General features: G+C 40.3%; 1 protein-coding gene and 1 long non-coding RNA gene across 2 annotated transcripts; one reads left to right on the forward strand and one right to left on the reverse strand.

Annotated features, from left to right (window-relative positions):
- Positions 1-10,987: 10,987 nt before the first annotated feature.
- Positions 10,988-12,427, forward strand: LOC104447505 (protein ACCELERATED CELL DEATH 6). The gene is made up of 2 exons (XM_039302579.1): positions 10,988-11,633; positions 11,856-12,427. Exons 1-2 carry the CDS (start codon positions 10,988-10,990, stop codon positions 12,425-12,427), a joined length of 1,218 nt encoding a protein of 405 aa, XP_039158513.1.
- Positions 12,428-12,560: 133 nt separating this feature from the next.
- On the reverse strand, positions 12,561-14,713 carry LOC120288318. Its single transcript, XR_005546652.1, has 2 exons — positions 14,206-14,713; positions 12,561-12,792 (listed from the first exon to the last, which is right to left on the reverse strand). It is a non-coding gene; the product is annotated as an uncharacterized LOC120288318 (long non-coding RNA).
- Between the last annotated feature and the right edge of the window lie 3,285 nt (positions 14,714-17,998).

A 17,998-nucleotide genomic window follows, 5' to 3' on the forward strand; every position in this document is an offset into this window, starting at 1 on the left:
TAGATTATTAAATTACAGAGAACTATTATAAGCATTGAATTTTAGCTAATTTCAAGCAAAAAAATATGAGTATTGATAAGTGTACTAAGAGTCTACTAAGAAATATTTACTAAGTGATGTGCCAACTCGTGTGAAGTGTGCCATGTCATTTAGTATGTGTGTAATAAGCAATAATGATACATAAAAAAAGGAAATATAAATTGGGCAAGATTAAAAAAGCTTCTTTTTTTTTTTTTTCTCCAAGCCTCACTTATTCCACTAGAAATAGAATTAAAGAACTGAGTATGATTAGCTTGCATCATATGAATGTTTCTCTTGTACAAAGCTAGTAAAATTAGGAAAATTTGTCTAAATCATTTCGACGGAAGGCTCTGATGGTACGAAGATTCTTTATTTATGGAAATACCTCATATAATTGGGTAAAAGAGGAGGTGCCGGGGACCAGATCCGATTTAGTCTCGAGCTAGGCCCACCTAATTCGGAAGATATATTTCTTCTACTCAATAAAGGACCTAGGCAACAAGCTAGACCTAATGCAGAGGTCTCGCTCAATCAAAGGTCATCATCTGTACTCTGACATAGAATGCAAGATTAGAGAGTAATTAGGATTCGGTGTCTCACCAGAAAAAAAAAGAGATGCCAATTAGTCATGAGCATGGCCCACCTTTCGGAATATATTTTTGCTAAATTATCTAGGTCAGAGGTCTCCCCAGAAAAAAAAAATTAAAAAAAAGGAGTTCTTAAATTAGTCCCCTGACCATTTTTAAAAAAAAAATTCCAGTTGCTGCTGTCTAATGATCATATAATAATGTAAGTTAATAACTCGAAAGATGACATCGCCTCGTTCATGACTGCAAAGATCAGGCCAGATGAGCATCGTAGAGAGAATAGGTTTGCTTTTGACACATGTCAAAAAGTGTAATCCGTCTTTCTTTTAGAAGTAGCAATGTCATCAAAGGTAAAAATTCTTTTTCCCCATGTTGTCCCATCAAATGCAAGAGAATCAAAATCAACAGAATATGAGATATTGAGGGGTTTACTCTTATTAAGACCAAACAAAGGCCTAAATCCTTGTAATTAGATAATTTATATTTTCCAATCTTTCTATCATTATATATATTTTGAAGGATTGCATATCCGTACTTTATTTTTATTTTTTCATGGGTGAGGTGGGGTGGGGGTGTCTCACTCCCAATGGAAAATCCCCTTTCTGATAAATCGATTCCAATGCAACAGAAAAAGTAATTGAAAGGACAAAAAAAAATCAAGGCTGCGACTGATATAAAGCAAATGCAATTTTTAAATAAATTAGTATATATAAAACTGAATCGTCTAATGGGAAGTTTGATCTTTAATTTAATTTACAGATATAGGGATTTTCTTGATCTTGACTAGCAGTCTCTTATTTTTGCATTCAAGAAAATACTATAAATTACTCGGTGCAATCAATAGAATACAAAAAGAAGTCCGACCTTGATTAATTAGTAACCACCCAAGTCATTCCATCCTAGTTTCTTGAAAAGGAGTACTCTAAATAAGTAATTGCACAAGACCGTGAATATTTGGGGTGGATTTTAGCTTTTATATCGCTCAATATAGCATCTCCTGTTGGATGTAGAATTTGGTATGTCATAATTCCTCCATTTAAGCAACTCACATCCTTATTAAAGTTGGCTCGAATCGTTCACTATTTAATATGTAATCTATTTCATTCCTACACTCTTCATCATTTTAAAAGTTTGCTAGAAATTGCACATTATCCAAACCCTTTACTTGGATGAGCACTCTCTACCCTTGTAGTATCTAGCATGGACCTAGTCCGTCCATGAACAACACATACTGAATGGGGTTATGTTCCGATACCATTTGTAATGACTCAAACATTTCGCATCGGTTAAACCCACCAAAAAAGTAACCGTACAAGTTAGTGACTATTTGGATGCAAGTGTTAATTTATTTATCACTTAGAATTTCTCCCATCCGATATGGAATGTGAGATGCCATTGACCAAACGAGAGCTACGTGCCCGAAAAAGAGGTACACCTCCAGCGTGACACATTCCCGATTCCATGAAAAAAGGATCCATCGACGCGCCACAGATTTGCTCTGTATGCAGTGATCAATGGCAGGATTCAGAAAAAAAAAAAAAATGAGGGCTTATCCTAGCGAGCAAACCTGAGAAAAAGACTAGACCACTAGATTTTCGCAAACTGTGACACGATCCCTTCTAGATACGAGGGAGTTTGATCAAACACCACATACACCTTAACCATAGAGTGAAAACACTTGTAGTATAGAAAGTGTGTCATAAGCTCAAGTTCCTTATCGGTAAATCTCCTGTGACTTTGTTATTCTCCCATGAGAATCTACAAAAGCACTACTGATCTCTGTTCATCCAAAATACAAGGGGAGAATCAACTCACTTTTGGGCTCCGTTCGTTTACGGAAAATATCATATTTCCAGAAAACATTTTCCGGAAGTCATTTTCCGGAAAATGACTCTATTTTCCGATGTTCAGCCAAAATCTAAAATTTGAGTGTAAAATATTTTCCACCGTTCGTTAGCTTATTTAATTGTTCGGGAAAAATTATCAAAAATTGAATTTTAATATTTTTAATTGACCAAAAAATTTATTTTATTTTATTTATATTTTTAAAAAATGATTTTTTAATTATTTATATTTTTAAAAATCGAAATTTTTATTATTTCTTTTTCTTTTCCTTCCTCCTTCCTCTTCCTTCTTCCTCCTCCTTCCTCCGCCGTCGCCTCCTTCCTCCTCCTTCTTCCTCCTCATTCGGCCGCCGCCACCTCCTTCGCCTCGTCGATGGCGGCCGCCTAGCGGCCGACCAAGACCCGGTGGCCAAATCCGGCGAGCTCGAGGCTCGCCGATCTCACCCAAGCTCGTCGAATCCGGCGACGAGTTCAAGCTCGCCCGGATTGGGAGCCCAAGCTCGCCGCTAGATCCGGCGAGCCGTGAGCTCCGCCGCGGACGCCGCCGCTAGATCCAGCGAGCCGCGAGCTCCGCCGCTAGATCCAACGAGCTCATGGCTCGCCACCGCACTACGAGCGGCCTAGACGGCGGGCTCCTGCGAGCCTCCCGCGCCGCCGCGGTGCTCCATCTTGAGCTGGATCCTCCCGAGCGGCTTCGAGCTGCCGGGGAAGCGGAGCGCCGCGGCGGCGGTGACGCCCCGGCCGGAGCAGGCGGGTAGGAGCGGCCGGGGAGGGCGGAGGTTGATCCCAGAGAAGTGCAGAAATGAGGAAGGAAAAAGCAGTGCGAGAGAGAGCGTCGTGCGAGAGGCCGGGAAAATGATTTCCTCTTTTTAAAAGAGGAAATCATTTTCCATGATGTCAAGAGGAGATTTTCCGTTGACTGGTTCTTTGACCGTGTATTTTCCACCCACCCGAACACCAGAAATTTCGGAAAATATTTTCCTGGAAGTTGTTTTCCGCGAAACGAACGGAGCCTTGGTGACTATGGGTTCTTCATTTGTGACAGACTAATCGAGACCTTAAGAAGAGAGAAGACGAGGAAATTAGAGTTTGAATACCGTAAAATGACACAAATAGAATGTATGCTGATTTGCCGGCTTCCGCCAACAGCGAATTAAAGAGAACCCAAATCAAAGCCAATACTACACTGATAATTACATAACCATCATCACTCCAGCTAAGAAATTATGAAGAGCAGTTGGAGTAAGTAAAATCTGAAATAGAGATTTGGTTTGGCATTAAAGAATACACGGGCTCGGCAGGACGCACTTAGGCTAATTGAGCTCACTGTAGGATAAATTTAAACATTTGAATATATATGGTCACTAGACCAAATGAATACATCAGAATGGAAATATCTCCGTTGGTCAATTTAAAGCAAATCTTTGCAATGCTAATGTTGTCGTCTCATGATAAATGATGGATCGAAGATTCGGTCAATTCCGTTGCCATCTTATTTTCTTTCCCAGTAAGAAAACACGTTATGTTAGCACAAGAATAATGCATCAAATATGACTGACAATTAACGATTAACCTTCTTCTCCGGATGACCTCCAAAAAAAGTATAAAACATTTGTTTAAGAATAAAAAGAAGCACACGAATGTTAATACCATTAATCAGTTTGATCATAGCTTAATGATTTTTAACACTTTGAAGCGAAGTTATATTTGTTCAATAATTTTTACTTTGTCAAGATGGAAACAATAATCAAATCATACTTACCAAAAAAAAACAATAATCAAATCATCACTGCAAATGAATTTATCTTTACTCCTGCAACTATTGCCGTAGGCTCTCCCATAAGCCCCCACCGTTGTTGCTGAGAAAAATTATCCAAAAAATTCTATTTATTATATGGCGACTGATTCAATTATATATATATATATATATATATATATATATATATATATATATATATATATATATATATTTTTTTTTTTTTTTTTATGAAGCATACCTACAATAGGTCCATGAGCATAAGTCGTAGTTATTTTTATGCTAGTGTACATGCTCAATTTGTATCACTTGCTTGAGCAATGACTATATTCAAAAAATGTTTAGAACGAACTGATATAATCGAGCTAGTATAGGTGACAAAGTGTCTTAGAGACATATGAGTAATTCGATACAAAAATATAGTTATGGGATAATCGCACTTGAAACACTAAAATTTTATCACGAAAGTGTATTCAAGTCCAATAATTTCACATGGTGCAATCATGTCTTACAAGTTGTCAAATTAATCTCTCCATTAAACTCCATTCAATTTGGCTAATGGGATATACTGATGCAGCTTTTTTGTTACTTTCCTAAGACACGTGATTTCGATGTGATGCCTACCAAACACCACATCAAGAAAATTTTGCAAACTCCAAAGAAAAAAGGAAAATAATTACTTGTTCATATCCTTGTGCTCACTTATACAGTATGGAAATCTACTGAAAACAGGAGGAAAATCTCGTACTTCAATTATTGGTGATGTTGATTTTGAATTTTCTGCATAAAAGGGTAGCAATCAAATTGAGAAGATCTCGGGCTTTGGCGGCTGGCCCTAAACAGCCACCGGGTTCCCAATGAAACTCCTGAGTTGGAATTGTCAGGGATTGGGCAATCGCCTGACAATTCAAGCTTTAAAGGCGATGATAGCCTATGAGAAGCCCGATATACTGTTCTTAATGGAAACGAAGCATGATCAACATTTTGTGAATAGATTACAGCGTAAGTTTAATTTTACTCACTCTTTTGTGAAGGATCCTGTTGGCTTCAAGGGCGGTCTTGCTCTGTTTTGGAATGACACTTTTGAAGTTACTCTTGTACATAAGGATGCTCAGTTTGTTGATTTCATTGCCTGCGATCCTAGAACATCTGCTTCTATGCATATCACTTGCCTGCATGCCCCTCCATCATATCAGCTCCGTCAAGATTTCTGGGATACCATAAGAATTATTCATGCTGCAAATCATTTACCTTGGCTGTGTCTTGGTGATTTCAACGATTTCCTTTCTCCATGGGAGAAGATGGGCAAGAGACCTGCATCCACTTCACGAATGACCTCTTTTCGGAATGTAATTAATGATTGTGCCCTTCTAGAAATACAAAGTAAAGGTTGCGAATTTACCTGGTCCAATAACCGTGAGGGGGATGATCTCGTAAAGGAGAAGATTGATCGGGTGTTTTGTTCTTTGGAATGGCTGATGTCTTATCCTTCTGCAGAAGTATATGCTCTACCTCCTGTTGGTTCGGATCACTGTCCTTTGTTGCTGCAAGCTCGTCCCCCATCTGTCAGACGTACAAAGATGTTTCACTATGAAGCTTTCTGGAATCAAGATAATGAGTGCCACGACATAGTTACAAAGGCATGGGAAAACAGTAGTACCTCATTGCTCTCCAAGTTACAGGCAGTTGCTATCCGATTAACCAACTGGAGCAGAACCAGGTTCAGCAATTGTCATCAACGCATCTCTCATTTGCAATGTCAACTGCAGACAATTATCAATCGACCATCCTATCAGAGAGGGGACAAAGAGCACGCTAATGCCATCAGATGTGAAATTCATAAACTATGGACTCAAGAGGAACAATTATGGGCTATGCGTTCTCGTATTCAGTGGTTGAAATGGGGAGATCATAATTCAAAGTTTTTTCATGCCTATACTATGCAACGACGACAACATAATCGAATTACTATGCTTGTAGACACTAACCACCAGTGGATTAGAGAACCAGAACAGCTAAAAGAACTTACTCAGGGATTCTTCTCTCAGCTATATAGATCTGTGGGCTATCGAGACTTTCGACCTTTCTTAGAGCAATGTCCGCCTGTGGTAACACCTGAAATGAATAACAACTTGATGAGTCCGGTAACAGAAGAGGAGATTTACCAAGCAACTTGTCAATTAGGAGCTTCGAAATCTCCGGGTCCTGATGGCCTTCCTGGACTCTTCTATCGACATCACTGGAATGTTATAAAATCATCTGTTATTCAAACAGTTCAAGACTTTTTTGATACAGGTAGTATGCCTACAAGACTAAACAGAACCATTATTGCCCTAATCCCTAAAGTTCAGCATCCAGAAAGTATTGAACAGTATCGTCCCATAAGTCTTTGTAACTTCGCTTACAAGATCATTTCAAAGATTATGGCCAATAGACTTAAACCATGGTTATCTACTTTGATCTCCAAAGAGCAAGCAGCTTTTATTAGCAACAGACAGATTCAGGACAACATTATGGTGGTGCAAGAAGTCATGCATCAATTTAAAGTGCGAGCATGCAAGAAACGTTATAATCTTATGCTGAAAACAGATATGCAGAAAGCCTATGATAGGGTGGAATGGGACTTTTTATAAGCCTATTTGAAACACTTGGGCTTTCACGACAGTTGGGTTACTCAGGTAATGGCTTGTGTTACTACAGTCTCCTTTAGCATTCGATTTAATGGTGAACAACTCCCTTACTTTAAGCCAACTAGAGGGCTGCGCCAAGGTGATCCCCTCTCTCCATACCTCTTCATTCTACTAGCCAATGCCCTATCCGCTTCTATCACTCAAGCTGTGGCTATAAGTCATATTAAGGGGGTTCAATTCAATAGAGACTGTCCTATCTTATCTCACCTATTTTTTGCTGATGATTCAGTATTTTTCCTCCGAGCCACACTTTCTGAATGTGATAATCTTGCCAACCTCCTAAACCAATATTGTTTCGCCACAGGCCAGCTTATAAATCGGAACAAATCTGGTGTGTTCTTTAGTAAATACTGCCCTCTTTCTCTACAACAAAATATAGCACAAGAACTCAGGGTACCTATTCTCAGTAAGTACGGAAAATACCTGGGTATCCCTTCGGATTGGGGCCGATCCAAGAAGAAAATGTTCTCCTGGATCCTGGCACGAGTAAATGCTAAGTTAGTAGGTTGGCGAGAAAATTTTTTATCGAAAAGTGGCAAGGAAACCTTACTGAAATCAGTAATTCAGGCCTTACCGCAGTATGCCATGTCCATCTTCAAGCTCCCGTTGTCTCTCTGTAGATTGATAGAAAAGAAGATTTCAGCATTTTGGTGGAGCAAGCACAACAGTCAATTAGGCATTCACTGGAAAAACTGGTCAGAATTAAAGCTCTCAAAAGCTTCAGGGGGGATGGGATTTCGAGATTTAATTACCTTTAACAAATCTATGCTTGGAAAGCAAGCTTGGAGGCTTTTTCAGCATCCTCAAGCTATCTGGAGTCGGCTCTTTAAAGGTTTATACTTCAGATATTCTTCCTTCCAAACTGCTAATTCAGGACATCGCCCTTCTTGGGGGTGGCAGAGTTTATTGAAAGGTCGAGATGTGATTACTCCTAAATTACGTTGGTTAGTCGGGGATGGGTCGCAGATTCACATTAGAACAGATAATTGGTTACCACAAGGTCAGATAGGAGGCTTACCTGCGGAAGGAGAACCATAACTGGTTGCCGATCTCATTGATTCCCAACATTCTGAATGGAAGTCTTCCTGTGTTACTTATTTCTTCGATGTCCAGGTTAGTACAGCCATTCTCAACACTCCTATCAATCCATCTCTCCATCACGATCAACTTGTTTGGACAGAGACTCCTTCTGGTACCTACTCGGTGAAGAGTTGTCATCATTATCTATCTACACAAACTCAGGAAATAGTTCATACCCCATCATCCTCTTATACTAACCCGCCCCTGTTATGGAGGAAAATTTGGAATATGCATACAGTTCCCAAGCTTAAGGTTTTTCTATGGTTAGCTTGCAAAAATGCATTAGCAACCAAACATAATCTTTACCAGCGACATATCATTCCGCATCCCTACTGTACTCTCTGCCATAATTCTATCCCAGAAACAATAGAGCATATGTTTTTCTTTTGCCCATGGACTCAAGACATTTGGAATCATGAAGAAATCAGAGTCAGCATATCTCCTACCTCTGTTCGCAGATTTGATGCCTGGCTTGTAGACCGTGTTTCTAACCCTCAAGCGTCTCCGGATTTCAAAGCGATTGCTCATATTCTGTGGGAGATATGGAGACATCGTAATAATGCTGTTTTTCGCCAGATTCCGCTGGATCCTCTCCTAGTCGTTAATGAAGCCCTTTCCCAATGTACCATCTTCAAGGTCATCCAACCCTCGCCACAGAAGATTCAAAACACACAGATCAGTCTAGGGCACGGATGGAATCCACCAGCGGAGGGTTATATCAAGTGTAATATTGATGGGGCTTTTCGCACAGCATCGGAGAAAGGAACCATTGCTTGCATTTACAGAGACAACAGAGGAGTTTTGACGGACGTGCTTACCCGATCTGTGCCTGCTCAGTCGGCATTCCAAGCCGAGATCTATGCCCTTATATCTGCTCTCCAACGGATCATCCAGAAGGGACTCCATCTTCAGCAAGTTGTGATTGAATCTGATTGCTTGCAGTTGGTGGAGATCGTTCGGACGAAACAGAAGCCGCCATGGAAGGAGAGTCATCTCTTCGCGATTCTCGGCGATCTACTTCCGCAATGCCCTCTCCTTTCGCTTCAACACATTCGGCGAACAGCAAACCTAGCAGCTGATTGGGCTGCAAAAGCCCACCGGGATCAAGGCCCACCAACAAACTGGCTCCTCTTTCCTCTGCCTAGTTTCCTTAATATTCTCTCTTCGGACGTTATAGCTTGTATTAATCTCTAATATAATATAAGTTCGTTTTCGACCCAAAAAAAAAAAAAAAAGTTGAGAAGATCCTTTTTTCAGTAGAAAGAGACTTCCATCAAACAAAATCATTCATAGTAGTGGAGGCATGCCCCATCAGCGTCAACACTTGGCAAGTTATTTAGCAAGAAAGGGACATCGTCAAGCTGAAGATAACAAAGTCATTCTCTAAATTCTTCCCAAATTTGCACCATAAACTTTGGGTTATTGATAATGCGAGAAAAAAAAATTTGGTGTATTGATATCAAAGTGGACATAAGTTAAGGTTCTTGATAAAACTTTTCAAATTCACGTAACTTTCATTTGCCTATAAATTGCTACTTAAGATTTTAAACAATTGTCTTGAGCATAATTATTATAGAATGCATCTTTATCATATTGGTATAAATTTAAAGTTTTTGGTGATATAATAAAAATTTTAAAGTATTGATGTCATTATAAGTTAGTTTGGAGTATTAAGTAATAGTTTAGAGTTCTAGGGGAAATTATTATATCTTTCAATTAAAAAATTCCAATTTAGACGTATATAATCACATAAAACGTAATCAAATTATTCAAAACTTGTATATTAAGGGAATAAGTCACAAGTAAGATTATAACTAGATAACCCCCTTTACTCCTCCAACAATGGCCGATGATTGGATGGATTAGACGAATGGTCTTCACAAGGCCAGAACAAGGACATCTTGTGTAAGTTAGTAGGAAATCCATCCAAACCTTCATTTTTATTTTGTTCAGATTTGAATTTATCAATTAATTATATAATAATGGTAAAAGAGAGATTTTGCTGGTCATTAGTGTCCTCACACTGACTAGCACACTTATCTCCCAATGAAAAATCACATTTTTTCTTGATAAATCGGCTCCAATGCAACAGAAAAAAAAAACATGAAAATGAAAAAGAAAATCAAGGCTGCAATTCCTATCAAGGAAATACAATTTTTTATTGATTATTTAATAAAAAATGAATTTCCTTGCGAAATTTGATCTTAATTAAATCAAGATATCTTTTCTTTTTTTTGAATTTTTCCCGTTTTGAATTTCATTAAGAATATTGCTTCAAAATGAGGGCTGTAATGTAAATTTATAAAACATTTAATTGTGAATTTATTGCAGTTGGAGAAGTTGGCAGACTAGTAATACTATGCTCCTAACTCCAACAAGACTGGTGGAAGAAAAACGATATTTTGGGAAGAGGGGACAAAATCGAGTTGGTTGAGAGATGAGACTGACCAATCGATTCGTTCAATGTGATTCATTTGTGAATTTCGACATATCTAAAACCTCGATCTCATTGTGTGCGAGATCATTGAGGTTGAGGAGTATTGATTTGAAAAAATTCCTTTATTTCTTGGATTTTATTTTTTCTATCAGTTTGGATCATTTTTTCTCAATTCGTTGATCACTAATTTAAAGTGAAAGTTCCTTTTACAATTGTCTTGGCATTATGAGTTTGTGGCATTCTCTGAATTGATCGAAAGAGTAGTGAGGAGACTCGTGTTATTAATGACGGAACAAATGGAATAAATCGTAGAGTAGAAATAAAATTGAGACTTATGTTCTTTGAACGGCTTGGATCTCACTATTTTTGGACATCATAATTAACATAGTCTATCTGGCTAGTACTTGACAACGACTTGGGCTGTTCGCTAATTGACTTGGCCGAGGTGAGTCTCCTCAGGTGTTCGGATAATGTGAAAACTTAACCCTTTATAAGAGTGAGTGCTTTCTCTCCTTTTGCATTCTTACTACATAAAGTGGGGAAGAAATCAACAAAAATTGCCGCAGTCCGAAATGCAGCATCCTGGAAGCATCGACAGGAGTGCAATATGGGCAAGGCAAAATAGCAGGCTTGAAGATTTGAAGAAGAGACGTGTCGCGACTCCAAATAACCAACAAGAGCTCAGAGATGGAGATCTGAACAAAATTATGGATCGTGACCTATATGAAGCCACAAAAAAAGGGGACGTTGAGAAATTCATCAATGCACTAGAAAAGGTGTGTGAGTCGAGGAAACTAGCTTTGTGGCAAATCTTCAACCAAGTCACTCCCTCCGGGAATTCATTGCTTCATGTAGCAGCAAGCTCTGGGAGTGATGATGTTATGGAGCTCATCCTCATTCATTTTCCTCACATTGTGACCGAGAAAAACTCCTCAGAGGATACTCCACTCCATGTTGCGGTTCAAGATAAAAGGTTCGACGCAACAAAAAAGCTAATTCGCCAGGAAACAAACTTGAAAATTATATATTCGAAGAACAAGGATGGTAAATCTCCATTGTGTCTGGCAATCGAAAAGTTTGAGTTTGAAAGGCAACCTTGCGAGGAGGCACCCTGGGAGATTCTTCGGCTTCTCTTGCAAGAATCCGCTCGAGATGAAGCTTATGAAGTCAAGATGGGCATGTCACCAATTTTGGCCGCAATCAAGAAGAGGAATAAAGGTAATGGATACTTTTATGTGTAGTTCTAGTCCATAAATACATAGATGTAAGTAAACTGCATTGCTTTTTGCTCGTTTTCAAAATTATATTCGTCCAATTTGGAGAAAGCCTTGATAATAGCATTTGGTCAAAAAGCATATAACTCTGCAGGAGCTAACAGCAATAATTATTTAATTAGTTAATTGCACCCAACCTAAAGAGTGCTATGACCTATAATGTCAGATTTATTGAAAGAAATTATAGATCAGCTCCCGAAGTTACTCCACGTGCGCGATGAAGACGGAGGGACGCCACTGCACGCTGCAGCGTCGGTTGGAAATTACAAGGCAATTGGCCTCTTGCTGGAGGAATGCCCTTATCTCGCCCTTCAAACGGACAATAACGGCTCCTACCCAATCCACATTGCTTGCGAAAGCGGCAAATTCTGGGCAATCAAACCGTTACTGAAGGACACGTGGCCTGACCTGGCAGAGATTAAAAACGAAAAGGGTCAAAATATTCTGCACGTTGCAGCCAAGGGCGGGAGAAAAATAGCGGTCCGACACATAATCAAAAAATGCGGCGAGCCGGATGTCATCAAGAAGCTGGTGAATTCGAAAGATGTCGATGGAAACACACCCGTCAATTTGGCATCTATGCACAACCACATCGAAGTTAAGCTCTATTTGACGATGGCCCAAACAACTCGCTTGCAGCTTTGGAACAACGACAGGTCGAACAACCTAAATGTGGCCACAAGAATCTGGCAAATATTGGTATACTTTTGGTTGCTGGCTGTGTTTACTTTTAACTGAATCGACTGTGCTTATGATGTCACGCCCCGAACCCCGAGCGCGCGCACATCCCACTGCGGTCGATCAAATATGCGACATCCCAGGATACGTCGCCGACCCATTCATTTTATTACGCACGCGGAAGCGAAACAAATCCCCTGACAACATTTAACTTGGGATAGAAAAGCAGGCAATCAATCACAATACTAAACACTCATTTACAAACACATAGGCTTAAATACAACTCTGGGCTGTCTGCGAAATAGACCAGCTCGACAAAAGGGGAACTACCCTCAAACCAACTAGCGGGACACGATCACCGATACTTCAGTCTCCACCTTTCCAGACTTAGGGCTTCGGGTCCTCCACAACCGCCATCTAGGGACCTGAAATTTTAATCCCACAACCGGGATGAGACGATGTCTCAGCAAGTTCAACCCCCTAAACCCCTATTAGAAAGAAAATACACCGGGTGGCCTAGCCACATCACACACGAAGACTTACCTCGCCTCGTTCCTTCCCCGCAGTTAGCACAGTTCATATCACTCAATCATATGTAGTAATAAGAACTTAAACAACCGGAACGCATTCACTTTCATATAACCAACAACCGCGGGGGTCCTGATTATAAGACTAAATCGTTATGACACGTCCCATTCCATGCCACACAATTCCGTCCCATAATCCGGCACATCAATTTCACTCATCATGCATTCCAATTGCTATTCACTGCCACACAAGGGCATAGCCTACTCGCAGTTCGGCTATCTACCGACACTAATGCCGTGCATCACCTCCCCCATGGAGCGCGGCTTCGTCAAGACGTCGACGGCATTCGAAGGAGCATGGGCCCCGAGAATCACCGCGACCCGCATCCACCACGTGGGCATCCCATATAGGGGCAAGTCCGGCTCAACAGCCCAGGACGGTTCCTCTTAGTTATCACACAGCCAAAGCATACTCGGCCCCAGGACACTTTATATTTAAATCAATGCTTCAACTTAAAATAGTGATCCCGGCCATTTTTCTTCATATTAAAAATATTCCAGAAATTACTCACGTGTGTGGGGACACGCTAATTTCGAATCGACAAGCCAATATCTCACTTTTTCAAACCCCACTATTTAATATAATCATTAAAACAATTTTGCAACAAAACCCGACACTTGGGTTTTTATGAATAAAATCCATATTTATCACAATCAACACTCAATTTGCCACATCCATTCATCAAATTCAAATTCTAAATGCACAGCAGCGATCAGCACGAAATTCTGAGAATTTAGGGTCCCAAAATAATTTTTCGAATTATTAAATAATTAAATTTATTCCGAAAATTAATTAAATAATAATATGCATATCTTTCACGATCCACACTCAATTCATAATATCCAATTATCAACTTCAAAATCCGACTATACAGTAGCGACCAAGCACGAAATTCTGAGAATTTAGGGTCCCGACAAAATTTTCGGAATTTAATAAATAATTAAATTTATTCAGAAAATAATTAAATAATAATATTTTAATAATTTCGAATAATAATATATTATTAAATTATTAAATAATTTCGAAATGTTTAAATAAATCAAAAGTAAATTACTTTATGTCACATCAATGTTTATATTAATATAAACACCCACTTAACTTTAAATTAAACACAATTTAAGTTAATCAAGCACATTAATATAATCTACACTTAAATAAATTAAACTAACCACCTAATAACACTTAACATAAACTAAACACACCTAAAGCATCATTAACCCTCTAAGCGAGGTTTAGTGAGTTAAACTCACCGGATTAGCGAGCCGAGCGGACCAAAACGACGAGGACGCCGAGGAGAACAACTTTCCTCAAAGCGGGCCGAGCATCCGGGCTCGGGAAGGCGGCCAAAACGGGCCACGAAGGGGCTGCCATACCCATTTTCTGGGTTGCTGATCGGGGCCAAGATGGGGCGGATCCGGCGCCGGTTCGGGCGGCCAAGGGCGGCGGAGGCAAGGCGAAGCTCCGGCGGGCTAGGGCGGAGGTCGACGGCGGTTCACGGCGGCGGGGACGAGCTCCGGTAGCTCTTGCACGAGCTGAACAGCAGCTCGGGATGCCGGCCAAGCGCGGGCGGAGTGCGGACGCGAGCGGACCGGCGAGCGGTGCACGGGCGGCGCGAGGCGGACACGGCGACGGCGGCGACGGCGGCGTGCGAGCGGGAGTGGACGACCATGGCTGCAGCTCCTTCTTCTCTGAAATTTTCTGGTCTTCGCACAATGAAGATGGAGGAGAAGCCAACGGGAGAGAGGAAGAAGAGAGGGAGGAGAGAAGGAGTGGGGGCTCTTTTCTTTCTTTTTTTCCTTTTCTTTAATCCTCACACATGCTTCACCATTGTGACCTCACATGAGGTCATCTTCCACTATCTCCCACAACCTTTCTCGATGGGTTCATTTTACTTTTCCAGGCATTTAAGCTTTTTGTCAGACAACAAATTCTTCAATTCCACTTGATTCTCTTCCAATGAATCAAATGAAGTTCATAAAATTAATCCAACGTCACCACACTCCATTCACATCTTCACATGTCATGTAACCAACTTAAGTCCCAAAAGCACAACCAAAGACGAGCCTACTATTTCTCGAGCCAAATTAACCATTTTCGGATTTAATTTGCCAAAGAACTCTGATTGCATGAAAAATCTTCCAAAAATAAGTCAATGATCCTAAAATGATTTGTGACACACCTGCACTTCCATTTCGAATTCGATCTCAATTCCACGGTTAATTTCACTTTGGCACGATACTAGCGCGCCCAACCTACCGAGTAGCTTTTAGAAATTTTCACGCATTTGACGCGTGGTTGATCATCTCAAGCCACAATGCATCTTGAAACATTGGCGACTTTCGGTTGTCGGGGTAATCTCTGGGTTTCAAATACGAACACAGGCACCCAATCGATAGAAAAGTCGGTCCAATGCCGATCGACAAGAATTGTGCGATCCGTGGAATCACCCACACTCGATCACATGCCATGTCGAGTCGACTATCTCCGGTCTCTAATCGACTTTTATTTGTGCCGTAATGACCCTTGCAGATTAGCTCGGTCGAAAGGTCGCTTCCCGCCAAATTCTCGAGTCTAATGCATTAGAAACTTTTAGCGCTTCACCCGACGTAGTTTTCACATGAGTGGCCGACTCAAGGAAAGGAACTATATGCATGCCAACGAAATGCCCGTCTCAATTTATTGAAAATAGAATTGGAAAATCGGGATGTCACATATGATTGATGACTAATTCCCTCGATTTGATATTTGCAGTTTCACAAATGTATTGAAATGGTGGCACTGACAAGCATTAGTCCTCAGTCAACAAGAAAACCAAATTCTGGAGAAAGCGAGTCATCTCGCAACGAACGGATCAAGAAAGAGATTGGCACTCAATTGGTAGTGGCCACACTTGTGGCCTCCGTCTCGTTCACCGCTGGCATAACATTGCCTGGTGGATATAATGTTGCCGGTGATCCACACCCAGGAATGGCGACCATGCTGCATCACCGAGTGTTCCAGTTTTCATAATCTTTGACTCAATGGCCACATTCACTTCCATTTTCTCTGTTGTAACCCTCCTCCGCGCTCACAATGCCATTCTCCGCGTAGCAGAAGAAGCTTTGGAGTTAGCGAGGCCATCATTGCTGTTGGCTGTCCTCGCAATGACAGTGGCATTTTCGGCAGCCGTAATTCTAGCAGTGAGCAAACTCGCTTGGCTCGCGATCTTTCTCCTGTGCTTCGCAGCCCCTTTCGTCGGGGTGCTCTACCTTCATATAGATGCCTTGTATAACGATATCTCCCAAGGGCTAGTAGACAGCTTCCAAGGGCTAAGAGGCATCTTCCAAGGGCTAGTAGACAGACTAGGGTAACTGGGGTCCAAGGGGATATGCGATCCTGCAATTAGCCAACACGTGCTGGCCAGCTTTTCTAACGATGGGGAGATTCAATTTGAGCACAGATATAGGTGTATCTCTTATAATCAAGTGTGTTCCTTTCCTTTTGCTTGAGCAATATCTTTTATATATGTAAGCCCGGTACCATAAGTAACACAAGCCAATCATGAATTTTATCACTAACAAGTCCAGATGCTAGTCGAGGCATCATAGACAGGGGTGGCATATCAAGCACAGCTAGGAACTACCCAAAGTGAAGAATTTTGATAGCCATTTCCCGTTTCAGCTTTACTTTTTCTGCTTATAGATCCTCCAATTCCCAAGGCGGAGGTCAAGGCCATTTCAGTTGATTACCAGCATGGATTGTATTAGGCCGACCTTAATTTGATCGGAGCGTGCAGCAAAATCATGATTATTTTCGCTTGTAATGTCTCCAACACTTACCCATCAAAGTTTTTTGCTCGCCATACTTGTGTTAAAATGCAAGCATTAATTACTTTATGGAGTAATTTTTTCCTTTAAATAATTAGAATTAATGATAGGAATTTTTTTTATTTTTTTTGGTCAGTCCTACTCTATTTCTACTCTATACTTACTCTCAGACTTTTGCCATACCTTTTGCAGGGCGTGGGAGTCGAAACCCACTCCTGAAACTTACACGTCTCCACCCCATCCTCCCCTAAGAATGTGGGGATTTGAACCTCTCACCTCCCCCTTCCATATTGGAAGGATGGCCACTGGGGCGAATCCCAGTGATTGATAGCAATTTAACTACATAATAAAGAGGCTAGGGGAATGAGAGTCCACCTTCTAATTCTAATCAATCTTTGCTCCAATACTCGCGCCATTTTATTTCCATACAGTGACTCTTGATTAATTGTCCATGTGATAGTGATATCATCTCTATTCTTCAAAAATTAAGCAAAGTCAGCTACTAAAGAGCCAAAAGACTAACGAACGTCTATTAGACAAGTTTGACGTCGGGTGAAAAAAATCTTTTAACCACTATCAATGTCTAAAGAATAAATATTCACATATTTGTAAAAGACTTGTTAACAAGTGCCTCTAAGATATTTGTCAATGATTCTTAATAAGAAAATATTTTGGCTTCCAATTTATTGAGTATACAATACCCCAAAACATCCTTCATAATCCTATCTGCCCAATCTAATAATCTACACCGTTTTCATGATGCTAAGTTATGGTTAGCAATTTATCAGCACTCGATCTAAGAGAAGAATCATATGTTTAAAATGTTAGAGATTAAAAGAATAAAAGACGATTGGAGGAGAGCGTGCCAAGAAATGTACAATGAAAGAGTCGGTGAATGTTGCGACCAAATTTTCGAGTTTGAACCACTTAGAGTTTGGCTAATGGATTGTTAAATCTAAACTTAACTCGGGCTGCCCATACCAATTCGCGACTTGGGTTCAAATTTTTAACATACAGATAGATTTTATCTAGGAGTCGCCACTAATCTATTTTTTGGTGGGTCGATTAAAAACCTAAGTAATTTACTCCTACGACCCAGAAATTTATGAGTCCAGAAACTTTGTTACGCTAGATTTCTCTAACGCCATTTCGGTATATTTTTCTTTTATTTTGAAAAGTATTTGGCAAGCAGCTTGAATTAATTTTAATTTACCTTATGAGGTGATCATGCAGGTGC

The sequence above is a fragment of the Eucalyptus grandis genome, chromosome 9, assembly GCF_016545825.1.
Source record: "Eucalyptus grandis isolate ANBG69807.140 chromosome 9, ASM1654582v1, whole genome shotgun sequence".
Classification (NCBI taxonomy): domain Eukaryota; kingdom Viridiplantae; phylum Streptophyta; class Magnoliopsida; order Myrtales; family Myrtaceae; genus Eucalyptus; species Eucalyptus grandis.

Bases quoted from the DNA above. Each gene is read 5' to 3' on its own strand.
- LOC104447505 (XM_039302579.1), top strand. From the start codon at position 10,988: ATGCAGCATCCTGGAAGCATCGACAGGAGTGCAATATGGGCAAGGCAA. The intron at 11,634-11,855 runs GTAATGGATACT...CTATAATGTCAG, and splicing joins AATCAAGAAGAGGAATAAAG to ATTTATTGAAAGAAATTATA.